The 13,922-nt window shown below is 40.8% G+C and overlaps 1 protein-coding gene across 6 annotated transcripts in view; it reads right to left on the bottom strand.

Moving 5' to 3' along the window:
- Positions 1–13,922, bottom strand: part of SORCS2 (sortilin related VPS10 domain containing receptor 2) — a 983,379-nt gene that overhangs the window by 12,797 nt on the left and 956,660 nt on the right. The window contains exons 26-27 of one of the 6 annotated variants that reach the window (XM_090035536.1): positions 3,041–3,144; positions 230–309 (exon numbers count right to left, since the gene is read on the bottom strand). In XM_090035536.1, coding sequence (XP_089891662.1) covers positions 230–309; positions 3,041–3,144 — 184 coding nt within the window. Of the gene's footprint in view, positions 1–229; positions 310–2,986; positions 3,145–13,922 lie in introns of all 6 variants that reach the window. The other 5 variants (XM_090035532.1, XM_090035531.1, XM_090035537.1 and 2 more) reach the window with 5 other exon arrangements.

A 13,922-nucleotide genomic window follows, 5' to 3' on the forward strand; every position in this document is an offset into this window, starting at 1 on the left:
CACATCAGGTGAAGGTGGTGCAGCAGCTCAGTGTACCTACAGCATATGTTCTGCTTTAGTGCCTTAAAGCTTTTGCTCATGATGAGTTTGTGGTGAATTCCTAGGGTTTCTATCCCAGTGACAGCATAAGGTGGTTCTCTTTGCAGCTTAAAAAGGTGGTAGTTGCCTTGAGGGGTGCAGGTGAGGGAGGAGAATGGAACCGGAGGCTTCCATTCAACATGCCACTGACCTGGGACTGGACACTGACCGGCATCAGCAATAAGGGAACTCTGTAGCTGTTCAAGTTGCCACCTCTCCCAGAAGGAGTCACTGCAAGGTAATGGTGTTGAGGAGTCCCAAGGTGGGGGTTGCGATAAAGTAGGCAACATAAAATATATAGAAAACAAAAGAAGTGGATGGGTGAGTCTGGAAATACTGTACTGTGAAAATTCAAAAGTTATGAGAAGAGAGAGAACAAACAGAAAACTAGGCTCGTAAAATTCTGCTGTGCATGGAGTGATCACCCTAGCAGCGGTGGGAAGAGGAAAAAAAAAACCCCATCAGAATAAGTAGGACTCTCCATAAGACCTTCTGCAAGTAATGTTGTGAAAGAGAATTTAATATTACAGTAGGGATTATAACACATCTCATACCTCAAGCCAGAGAAAATAGAACAATATTGAGACAAATAGAGATGTTTTCTTTGCAGTGATGAGAACTATTGAAGCTATAAAAATAGTGGAGATAAAGAAGTCTGGTGTGGAGAAGTATAGGTTTATGTCTTAAAAATACTCTTATGTTTTAAAACTGCATGGTAGCTGATAAATATAGATGGTGTTGACCTAAGCAAATGAACTCTTCATGCTCCACTACAATATCTGCTGGTGCTGACAACCTGGCCAAACTACAAATCACATTTAGATCTCCATTTTCTAACCTACTTTCAGGCAGCATCGTTAAAAAATCTTGATCTTACATTCCTTACTCAATCTGCATTCCCTACTGACTGCAACAGAAGTTTCCTCAGAGTAAGGAGTACAAGATCAGCTCCCATACAGCCTCAAAGTGAACAAGAAGGACTATTTTGAAGGTGTTATAAATCAGGGTAGAATTTCTTCATTCCAGTGACCTGTCCCAAGCAATCATATACGAATAAATAGTGAGTATTTTTTTCCATAACTATGAGAAGAAGATTGTGTTTGAATAACACCTGATATAAGCCAAGGTGTTTGAGAGCCAGATTCCAGTCTTGGAGGTGCTTAAAAGGGAAATCTAGGTGTGAAATCTAGGTGCCAAAGAATAATTCAGAAGCCACAAAATCAGTAGGCACCTAAGTTCAAGTAGCGCCTCTATTTTGGACTGCAAAATTCCTTAGGAACCTACAGTTGGGCTTCTGCACATGCTCAGAAGTGACCTGCCAGCTTGACCATCTAGACACCTACCTCCTGCCTAAACTTGTTGTAATCCAGTTTGATGCTGGAAAGTGCCTAAATCTCCAGTGAGCAGAAATAAGTGTTCTGGATCAGAAGTAAACTGAGACGCACAATGTGCCATCTGAATCCATTGTTTAAACTCTTCAGGCTGATGGAGGTGCTTCCTATTGGCTGTATAGGCTCCTATGGATTTTCTGAATTGCCCTTTAGAGGGAATTCTTTCCCTATCTCTGTGTAGAGCACTCAGACACCTAGACGTGGTCAAATCAGATTATTCCTCTAGGCTGAGACATCTAGATTGTAGGCCTTGGAACATCTAAATGTAGTCACTTGATGAAACTGGGTCTGACCTCTGTGCCTCCTACTCATTTTTGACAGACTCTACTTTAGAGACCAAGGTCTCTGGAGGTATTTTAATCCAAACATGCAGTTTTGCAGTTACAATCAAAGTTGCCTTTGCAAGCTTCAAAAGAAATCAGTAATGATTTTAGTGCATAGAAATTGTCAACATTTGTACGAAAATGTATATAACTATTTTGCAGGTGAATTTTGCATGTAGCTTTTTCCTTTTTCTAAATAGCTATATCTCCAGGAAGTAAGAAGTAGTATACAGTCCAGCTAACAGAAGAAGGAAGAAAACAACACTAAAAGATAAAGACAAACAGGTTAAAGAAACAACAAAAGGTAGACAAAGAAAGCCTGCCAAAAAGTGTGTCCCATCTTCCTCATGGTGGATTTATGAAACCTTCTGTCTACATAGTTGGCCCCTTCACAGTGTTAGAAGTCTTGGAATATGTTCCATTATCACAGGATTGGCAGAAATACACCTGAATGGTGTTACTGCATGTTACATTTTTTAGGGAATTCTAAATTCTCAGTACTGTTGGAGTATTTTATAGGAAATGAAATACTTAGACAATAATTATAATCATGGGCTGCCAGGATGAGCACTTTCATCAGATCTTGAATCATTTACTTTACTTTCATAGAAAGATTTCTACATGGAGATTGCAGCCTCTGCCCAATGGATGTTGGCAGCTCAGGACTGAAAATGGGAAAATTTCATGGAGTTTTCCAACTTAGAAATTAATTTGATATGTGTAGGAGAGAGAAAATTCTCTTCCGCTTCAAATAATATAACAGACATACTACTGAAGCCAGGTATAGTCTTCATTAAGGAAATATTCATTCTGCACATCATTTTACTTCACGTGAAATTCATTATATTCAGTATTCAAGGCCTCAATGAGATTGTTTAAGTGCTACTAAAGTTGAGCTATGCTGCTTAATGTATTATCCTCCTTATGTTGTTTGCATATTGCATGACACTAATTATACTATTTTATGTAATGCAGTGTGTGGTCTAAATGATGTGTCATAACAATCAATAGCCTTGGCGGAATTTCAAACCAAACAAAAAGAGAGAAGATAAAATTAGAAGATCCCCTGGTAGGAGTTTACAATTTGCTTTTTCCTGAAGCAGAAAATCCAAAAAGCTGTAAGTACAAATAAACTTGTAAAAATTACTGCCCAGGAAGACAAAATACAAGTTAATAAAGTGAAGGTGAAGTTACCTCTTGCGTTACCTAGTGTTTGAGAGTCCATATCATCATCAATAAACTCCTCACCCTGGATGATGTTCTGAGTGTCCTCACTGTGATTAACAGGGCTGGTCATCTCCTGTTCTTTTTCATTGTGCATTTGAGCATAGACATTTCTGCCTGGCAGTTTCCTAAACAGTGTAGGGGGGATAAAGAGATCCATTGATGGAATTTAATTACCAGTGAAATAGTGTACAATTAACTTCAGGCCCCTATGGGAAAATCCACTAAGATTAAATAACAAATAATAGTAGGTTCACAAAGTATCACTTAGCCATGTCTTACAGTACTGCAGCATTTCTTGATCTTTTCAGGTTAATGACTCCTAATTTGAAGTAAAATTTTTCATGACCTTTAATATTAAAGAGTAAAAGTCCATTAAACAATATCAATGATAAGATCATAGAATTTATCTCTATGTGTGCTTCTAAAGATTGAATGGATGTTTGATCTTCAAGATTAAGGGTGAGTGACAAGAGGGGGCATCAGATATCATTTGCTCTGGGTTGTAATAAAATTGTAAGCCTCTCAAAAGACTCCCCCTTCCACAAATCACTTTTCAGTCCACTGGATGGGAAACGTTGCACTACAGCGTCCCTGAGATCATACCAATTAAAAGCTAAGGAGGACATGTGACCTGCTCAGAGGTCATACAGAATCACAGCCTCCACTGGGAATAACAGCAATGTGACATCATAATGTAAGTAAGTGCCACAATATCGCCATCAGCTTCTCATCTGAGATAGTCAGAATGTCTAAACAATATTTAAAAGTAGTAAAACGTTTTATTCGGAAAGCATAAAGCAAAGCACTTCATCACCAAGTCTCTACATCAATGATTTTTAACTGGGGTTCCACTCAACGGGGCGGCAAGGCCCTTTCAGGGGTGCTGCTGCCAGGGTGTCCAGGTGGAACTGCCTCCCTCCAGTGCCTCATGCACAGCTGGCTAAGCCAATGGCACACAAAAGCACTCACAGAGCAGACAGAGCTGCCTTGCACACCTCTGCTTCCAGGAAGGGGGATGGGGGAAAAGGGGTGACTGGGAAGGGCTGCAGCAAAAGTTCTCCAGCCTGCTTTAGGCTTATCTGGATGAGCCCAAGGCACCTGGAGCAGCTCCACCTGGCTGTGACGGTGACAGCAGCACTCCAGATCCTAAAAACAAAACTATGGAAGCTTCAGCATAACTATTCAGTACAAAACTCTGAGTTTTATGAGCAAAGTACGTGAAAATGCATTTATTTTCTTCCATGAAAGAACTGGAGTGCTGCTTTAAACATCGAGCTATTGCAATGTTCTTCATTGCATCTGTATTTGACAGCAGATTTGAGGAATGGAAGGATGCTCCCTGTCTCTCACCAAGCAGACACCTTTGATTTTGAGGGTAGAGGTCATGAGCTCCATTCCTCACTCTGTAATAAGCTGGTGATCATGGTTGTCAGTTTTGCATTTGACCATAGATCATGCAACGAACAAGTCAAAAGGAAAAGTGGGTCTGAACTGTCGTGCTTCTGAGCTCCTTCAGTTGTGTAGTGAAGATGAGTAGAAAAAAACAGCACATCAATTTTAAGGTAGTTCTCTAAAAATGGTCAACTTCACCTCTGTACTCTGACAGCCGTGTGAAAGCTGGAAAAATACATGAATTGCTCTGTCTGCCCTAGACATTCTGAAATGACCTGTGTTTAAATGTCATTTCAAAAGAAATGTTCTATTCCAGCTGGCATCATTTTGGTTTGAGTTTAAAAGTTATTGGATCAAATGTTATTTATAATGACAGATTCTGTTCAAAATATCACTACCCACTTTCTATTGTACAGTAACAGGAAAACTATCAAAGGGAAATATAAGCAAAAATTTTGAAAAATATAATAATAGAAAATGTTAAACAATGAAAAAGATCAAAAGACATTTTTCCCTATAATTTGACCTGTCTGTGGGATGAATTTGATCCAGTGTGTTTACACATAATGGAAGGCAACTTCAAAGACGTCAAACAAAGAAAAATCACTGACAGGGGTTTGGTTTTTTTGTACCATAGAACAAGTGAACCTCACTTATTGGTTGACTGTAAGGAGTGAGAAAGGACAACAGGTCCACTAACTTTGAGTTTTAGTGGCACAAGACCAAATTAACAGATGCCCATGCCCACTATGCTTCCTCCAAGTGACCTTCATTTCTTTTTATAATCTCTGCAAATAAAGAGTCAATGGGTCAATATATCAACATTAAAAAAATGCTTATGAGTATGTTGGTATACAAGTATTAACACAAGGTTGTTTTCCTGTTTTCAGTGTTGGGGACAATATAACCATTTAGTGCACGGGTCTAGGCAAAAAACAAAAATAAGCATAAAAATGTGGCATTTGAGCCCTTCTGTTTTGTATTAACAATATTCAAATTGAAATCACATTGATCTGAAAACAGAAAATGTTTAAACAAGATGGTGTTCTTTTTACCATTTACTCTTGATCCTAAAAATGTACAGTCTTTGGATTCCCTGCTGGAAACAAATAGCTGTACTGAGCAATTAATTTTGAATATCTTTAGCTGTTTTATTTTAAGCACAAGATATGGAAATTCACATGTCTACTCTGAGAACTACAAAAAAAGAGAGAAATGTAATCCTATATTGTTCATGAATGAATTAAAATGCTGTTTCAGACTGATATCCTGGTCCTGCACTGGGGCTCTGTTTTTCCTATGTTGCATCTTTAATCATTCTATAGTATATAGTGTTTACATTTTAAAACACTTAGCAGAATGAAACAGTTGCGGAAATGAGAGCTATATGATCTAAATATTCACTATGCTTTCTGAAGCCCGTAATTATTGGCTTCTATACAGTTTTCTTCATTTTCCAGAGGCTAGCTTCGAAGTCTATGTAGTATTTAAAATAAAGAATATGGAATATTATGATGTATTTTTGGCACTTAAATAAAAATAACAACAATAATAATACATTGAACAGAAGAGTTTGCCATAGTTTGGACTTTATTATGTTTGCATTAGTGCTTAAATAAATAATTTCTTTTTATTTTAGTCCTCATAATTTACTTGCCTCTTTCATGTTGAAAATACATGCTATTATTTTGATTTGAGAGGAATTTTTTAGAAAATATTATGGATCATTAAATTAGTGGCTGTTTTCACAAGTAAAATGGCTGGGACTAGAACGATATTCTCACAGAACATAAAAGTAATCCAGGCAAGAGGAGAAAAAGATAGGTTTTCTTTTGAGATAGAAAATGAGATGGAGAGTCAATGATGCAGAAAGATAACATATCTCTCCAGGGACTAAGAACCATCCAGGAGAGGATGCATATACCAATAATGGTATACAATGATACCCAAGCAGAGGATGACTGGAGATGGGTACAGAAAACAATGCATTCTTTTAAGCAGACTGGGCAAATATAGGCTAGAGTAAGCAATTGTAAATTGGTAATACAACTGGGTGGAAAATTGTACGCAGAGCTTAGCTACAATGGCTTACTAACAGACTGGCAGGCTGAATCAAATGAGGTACAGACACTGACTAAATCTAGACACTTCAGAGGATAGGATTATAATCCAAAGTGACCTTGAAAAATTGGGAAATATTTTCAAAGAGGAAAAAATTCAGCAAGGATAAATAAAAAGTGCAACAACTTAGTAAAGACTAATCAATTGCAGAGCAAAAAATGGGGAACTACCGTATAGACAGGAACTCTTCTGTAGATCTTCTAATAGGATCATAGAAGAGTAGGGCTAGAAGGAACCACGTGATATCATTGGGCATTTATACACATGCTTTTTAATCCCACGATGCACTGGAGATCTGCCACCTCAGAGCAGACTTGAATAATCAAGTTTGCCCCACACGCAAGCTGATGTACACTGAACTCCATCACATGCAGTGGTACAAGTGGCAAAATGTGCATCAGCGTGCTGAAAATGGTGGTGGTGCACTTTTGAACTAAATCACCTTCTATACATTTTAGTTCAAAAGCGCACTGCCTCCGTTTTCTCAGTGCTGATGTGCATTTCACCACTTACACAACCGTATGTATTGCAGCGCCGGGGGCTTTTCAAAGCACCGGGCACTGCAGCACTTGCATGTGTAAAAATGCCCATTTAGTCCAGTCCCTACTCAAGGAGGATCGTCCCTGAATAAACCATCCCAAGTAAGTGTCTGTCCAACTTGCTCTTGAAAATTTCCAGGAATAGAGATGCTATAATTTTTCTAGGTAGCCTGTTCCTATACTTGAACAGCAAGTTCCTCCAATCTCCAACCTAAAATTCCCTTGCTGCAGCTTGAGGCCATTACTCTTAGTTCTGTCCACTACAGACACAGAACCCCATCTTCATCCTTGCCATAACTGCTCTCCAGGTATTTGAAGATTGTTATCAAATCCCCCTCAGTCTTGTTTTCTCCAGACTAAATAAAGTTAGTTTCCTCAGAAGTCTTGCCTCCTAGACCCCTAAACATTTTTGCCGCTCTGCACTGGACACTTTCTAAACTGTCCACATACTCCTTGAAACGTGAAGGTTGAAAACTGAACGTGGCACACCAGGTGTGTCCTCATTGCTGCTGAACAGAGCAGAAGAATCACTTTCCTTGATTTGCAATGGACACTCCTGTTAATACAATTCAGTACATTCTTGGGTTTTTTTGCAACAAGAGTGCACTCTTGGCTCATATTCATCTTACAGTCTATGGTAATCTCCAGGTCCTTCTCTATAGTACTGTAGCTTAGCCACTCATTTCCCACCCTGTATTTGTGCAGGCAATTATGCCATCCCAAGTAAAGGACTTTGCATTTGTCCTTATTTAATCTCATCTGATAGATTGCAGACATTTTCTCCAGTCTATCCAGTATTCTGGATCCATCTAGAGTATCTGCAACTCCACACAACTTCTTGTCATCCAACATTTTGCTAAATGCACACTTAAACCCACTGTCTAAATCAGGGGTTCTCAATCCCTGGGCCGTGGTGAGTCAGCTGCTGGACCAGAATTGACTGCAGACTGGCAAACCACGGCACCCCCAGAGCTGGGCAGAGAGGCCCTGGCTCCTTGTGCAGGGTACACGGCAGTGGAGGGTTTGGCCCACCCCCCTGCCCGAGGGGTGGAGGTATCCTTACCTGTCTGCCGGCAGACATTCCGGCCACGATCGACCGCAACTGCTGGACTGCGGTTTGCCAGGCCACGGACACTTCTGGGTTGTAGTTGGCCGGGCCACAACATAAAATCTTTTAGAACCCCTGGTCTAAATCACAGAAGTCGGGTCGGAAGGGACCTTATAGATCTTCAAGTCCGACCCCCTGCCAGGGCAGGAGAAAAAAATGGGCTCAAATGATCCCAGCTAGGTAGGCATCAAGCCTCCTCTTAAAGACCCCCAGGGTAGGAGCCAGCACCACTTCCCTTAGAAGTTGGTTCCAGATCCTAGCCGCCCTGACTGTGAAGTAGTTCTTATGGATGTCTAATTAGTTCTTACGGATGTCTTAGGGATCATTAATAAAGATATTAAATAATACAGGATCCAGGATAGACCCTTGGGGAACTCCACTTGATACCTCCCCCCAGTAAGTGTGTCTATACACATGCTCCGGGGTGGTGCTGGTACTCTGAGGGCCGCTCTAATTAAAGTGCCTTCAGTGTCACCTCAAAATGGCGGTGGGACTGCTTTAACTAAAGCTTGTTCAGGGAGCTTTAGTTAAAGTGACCCCCGCCACCATTTTGAAACACAGAGATGCTGAATACACATGATACAGAGGGTACTGGAGCATGCTTATTTGCACACTCCAGCAGATTCGATTAATCAAGTCTACTCTGACGTGGAGATTAACATGTGTCAGAGCAGAGGTCCGTCACATCTATAGGTGCCCTAAGACATTAAGCCATTGATGACTACTCGTTGAGCATGATGATCAAAGAAGTTATGGATCCACCTCCAAGTGCTTTCAATTAGTCTGTATTTCCTTGTTAATGAGGATGCTGTGAGAGGCAGTATCAAAGCCAGGCCAAAGTCAAGGCATATCATATCCACTGTTTGCCTCCCATCCACAAAACAAATAGATTAACAATGTCATACAGTAAAAAAAAAACGCTAACATCATACTGGATATATAAGCTGTTATATATGTATAAGATAAACACTGTATCTTTGATGAGTGGAAAAGTTATTTCAAACATCTCAATGCTGGTAAGACCTCAGTTCAGCTCTTATACCAACTTTTATGCAACACACTTCAAGAAAGATGTGGACAAATTGGAGACTGGAAAGTCTCCAGAGGAGAGCAACCAAAATGATCAGCAGTCTAGAAAACATGACCTTTGAGGAAATACTGAAAAAATTTGGGTTGCTTGGCCTAGAAAATAAAAGACTGAGGAAGACATGATAGCAGCCTTCAAATATGTAGAAGGTTACTGCAGTCATCTTCTTCAGCAATCCCTCACAGTCAAGGATGATTGTCTTGCATGATTCATGGAAGATGTCTGTCCATTACTCCTTTCATCATGGAGAAGTTGCTGCACATGAGCTTCCACGCAGCTCTTGATAGAATGGGACCTTGATCCAGTGGCAAGGAGACCAAGAAAACTGGGGGTCTTTTTCTGCTGCAGCTTTCATCTGCCTTCGCAGCTATTGGAATTCTAACATCTTCTGCCTGCTCTGCCATCGAGGACCTGTAGACCCACGGCTGGGGGCTGGGCAAGCTTATTATAGTGGCAACTTGTACTTGTCATATCATAGCACTGTCAAAGGATCAATGTGGCTTTTCAGGAGGGAAAGCATTGCCATCTGCTTCCTTCTTTACATCCTGGTGGTGCTTCTGCTGCTTGGTCTGTGACTGCTTATTCATCAGTGTTACCCCTGCTTATTTCACAGCTAACCTTCCCTGAAGGTCATTCCACTATCAGTCACTTGTGGATGTGCTGGGTAGCAGCACAACTCTGCTATACAGAGTGGAAAGTTATTAACCATTCTCTTTGTCTACTAGAGTTTGGACAAAAAGTAAAGGGTTCTAAGTTGCAACAAGGGTGATTTAGATTGAAATAATTAGATGTCTAACTGCAACTAGAGTTAGGCACTGGAATAGATTACTGAGGTAGAGTGGGAAATTCTATTGATGAAAGTTTTAAATAGCAGGTCAGGTTTATGTATAGCTGGTTCACACCCCTTGCTTGCGGTATGGACTAGATGACTTCTTAAGGTCCCTTTGGTTCCTATTATCTGTGATTCTATGATGAATCTTATATCCTTATTGTTGTACTAAGGAATGTTAGATGATCTCAGCTCCATGTTAGTAATATGATACATACATGGCAGCTTTGATGTGGCTAAAATATAATTTTTCTTCCCTTGAGTTCACATAGCAGATATAGAGCTATTCATCTCAGCATTTTTTTACCCCACAGTGTCCCATGCACTGTGGAAGCCAGCTAAAAGGGTTGCTAAACAGATGAAGGAATCTTGTCCTGATGGCTAACAGGATAATCATAACAAACATAACCATAAATATCAAAAAGAGAGGGGAGACTTTTTGGGGGGACTGAATTCAATGCAAGAAGGATGGTAGAGTTTTTAGAGACAATATACAGATTCTCAGCCCTTTCTAAACGAAGGATCTCACTCCCACAACTTTCCAATTGCTTATGATATTCAAGTGATGTGCGGTGGCTATTATGTTTAACCTGGATGATAAAACTATTGTGGTGTGCTAATGAAGCTGGCAGCATATTGCTAGCTTGAAGCACCAGATTGTCAGATACGTAAAGTATGAAAAAGAAACTTTTTTTTTTGCCTCTGTAATATTCTTATTCTCTGAACTGCCTCCTGCTTTGGAACCTCAGCAGGATTTGTCTCGCCTTCCATCCCACAATAATCAAAATTTTGGAAAAGCTTTATTAAAACATCATTCCTTTACTAATGAAATGAAATGCTTGCGCTTTCCTTTTAAAAACGTTATAACTTTGCTGTGGAAAATACTTCTTAAAAGTAGCCCCTGAGCCCAATGCGTTAGCTAAAGAGGCTGTAAAGCACTGTGACCACCAGAACTTTTAATGTCTTTAGGCTGCCCGTGCTTATTGATCTCTGTCCTGAGTGGGGGGTTATACTCTCATGAATCCCAGCCACTTCTAATGTTTAGTTCATGTGATAAATGCCTAGGACTGAGTGCTACAGATACTCTGTTGTATAGACTCATTTGTTGGGAATTCTGTTTCTTCATTGAAAGCACGTGTGAACGTGTAAAAGATGTATACTCATGAATCTGAGTCAGGCTCATAGGCTGAATTAGGTTGTGCTGGTAAATATTTCACAAGTGATTCATATCTTTCCCTAACCACTGTGTTTTCATAGATTCTTGGTTTGGTGGATTGTCTGCTTTACCATTCAGAAGAATTAAATCTTATTGGAGATTGTATGCTCCTCTTCCCTGCCATTGAACTTACTGTGTTCGGAGACTCAAGTGAGAAATGTCTTCTTTTTTAATATCCTAATTTTTCACTAACCGCTTTAGAAAACTTATTTTGAGACATCCACTAGTCTAAGAAATCTGTGGCTTAGGAATATTTTGTTTTTCATTCAAAGACCCTCTTCCAGTATGACCTTAAAAACATGGGTTAGAAAGGAGGAAGTGGGGGGGGGCAACCTTTTTGGCAGAGGCACTAATTAGCCCTGCCCCCTCCAAGTGCCACTCAAACCCTTTCCCCTACCTGTTCTGCTTTCTGTTCCCTGCCACTGTATTTATAGTAACTGAGTATCTCTCTCTCTCTCTCTCTTTTAATTCACATATTATTTTATTGAATGTGTACATGCTGAATAACACAATCACCTCCTTGTACTGAGGAACGGATCGTATTGAAATCCAGTACATGAATTCAACACAGAAAGTACTGCATTTGGAATAATGTTCTAGGGAGCATTTGATCAACTCAACACATAGTTAGATAAAATAGAGGCATTTTGGAAGAGGGTCCAGAGGAGGCCACTCGTATGGTTGAGGGCCTCCATGGCCAGCCCTATGAGAAGAGGCTGAGGGACCTGAATCTCTTCAGTCTCCGCAAGAGGAGACTGAGGGGGGATCTTGTGGCTGCCTACAACCTTATCAGGGGCCAGCAGCAGGGACTCGGGGAAAGTCTGTTCACCAGGGCCCCCCTTGGAGTCACCAGGAACAATGGCCACAAGCTGAGGGAGGATAGGTTTAGGTTAGATATTAGGAAGAACTACTTCACTGTAAGGGTGGCCAGAGCCTGGAATAGGCTTCCCAGAGATGTGGTGCTCTCACCTTCCCTGGACATCTTCAAGAGGAGACTGGATAGGCACCTGGCTGGGGTCTTATGACCCCTGCCACCCCCAGTGCGCCTTCCTGCCCATGGCAGGGGGTCGGACTAGATGATCTGTCTAGGTCCCTTCCGACTCATTGATTTTATGATTCTAAATGTTTGCAGTTTTATTTTCAACAAGAGTAGCAGATAAGTGAGTCTTCCTAGTCCATTTTTGAATAATTGCTTTTATGATGTATCCTGAACAATGTAACCCAATCAAGCAACCTAATCACTAGCTGGATAGACATGACAGCCAAAGCATATTGTACTGTATGTGAAAAATGAATGCTGTGCCTCATTATTCAGCTTAACACAATGATTTTCATCCTAATTAGAACCATGGTAAATGGTAGCATTTTAATCTTCCCTTCTTAATGTGCATTTTTTCAGCAGGAGCAATGATACCACATCACTGTTTGCTACTCCACTGGCTCACTGGCATTCTCCTTACCTTCCCACTAAACTAATGTTCTCCTCCTTTCTAGAATATGAGGTATTTCACATGCTGCCTAGTAAAAGAGGTCTTACTTAGGATTATTCTTCTCTAATGTTTTGTGTGAATAAACTTCTTACAAAAGGGGATGAACTGTAAACCCTGGAAGCTGATGACAGCAAACAATACTTGAACAAACAGCAGATTCTTTCATGCTCCTCTGATTGTTTGCCTGGCAGAGAAAAGGGGTGATAAAATCAGACCCAGTGCCCTACTCACTCATTGGTCATGTCTACATGAGAAGTTTAGTGTGCAATAAACTAATTAGATGTGCAACAGATGTCAGGTATCTACATGTGGTCTCTACACATGCACCCCCATTAGGCTAAAGTAAACGAATGTACTGTGTGGCATAATATTACTTGTAAATACAGGTACTATCATGCTGCAGAGTAAAATATTCTGCAGCAGTACATGTGTAGACACTGCCCTGGCTGGCTGGGGCACAAGGGTGCTTTGTGTGAGGGCTGCCTGCCAACTAGCCCTGCACTGAAACTTATGCCCCAGCCAGTCCCTCTGCAGCACGCCAAGCCAGGCTGGAGCAGCCCCAAGCTGGCAGGCTGACTTCTGGAGCCCCCTGCCAGCCGGGGCTGCTCCGACCTGCTCAATGTGCTGCATTCCCAGGCGCACATGTAACTGACATTAATATGCACACGTAGATGTGCCCATTCTTGGCTTTCCCTTTTTGACTGACAAGAAGTATGTGGCGGTTGTGATATGAACTGATCTTCTGATGGGATACAATTTGGAAATGGATACAATGATTGCATTTAGATTAGGTCAAACACTCAGAAAGCATTGTATTCAATTTGTAAAACTACTCAGCTGCCACATAGGTGCCCAAATAAGTCATCACATTTTTAAAACCTGGCTACAATGAGGGCTTCTAGGTGATCTGAGCACTTTCAAAATTCTGTAGGTGGCTGCCTGCAAGGCCCACAACCTCCTCCTCAGTTGTGTTTTGAGAGCACATGACAATCTGACCTTACAAGTTGTCATCAGAATTGCCCTGAGTTTAGAAGTGAACAGGCTGGAGGTTGCCTACCACTTTACCTTAGATGGTCATTAGATTTCAAAAATTCAGAATTCATTAACTCAAGACTACTCTT

This window comes from Crocodylus siamensis, chromosome 2, assembly GCF_052110815.1.
Source record: "Crocodylus siamensis isolate JL-2025a chromosome 2, ASM5211081v1, whole genome shotgun sequence".
NCBI lineage: Eukaryota > Metazoa > Chordata > Crocodylia > Crocodylidae > Crocodylus > Crocodylus siamensis.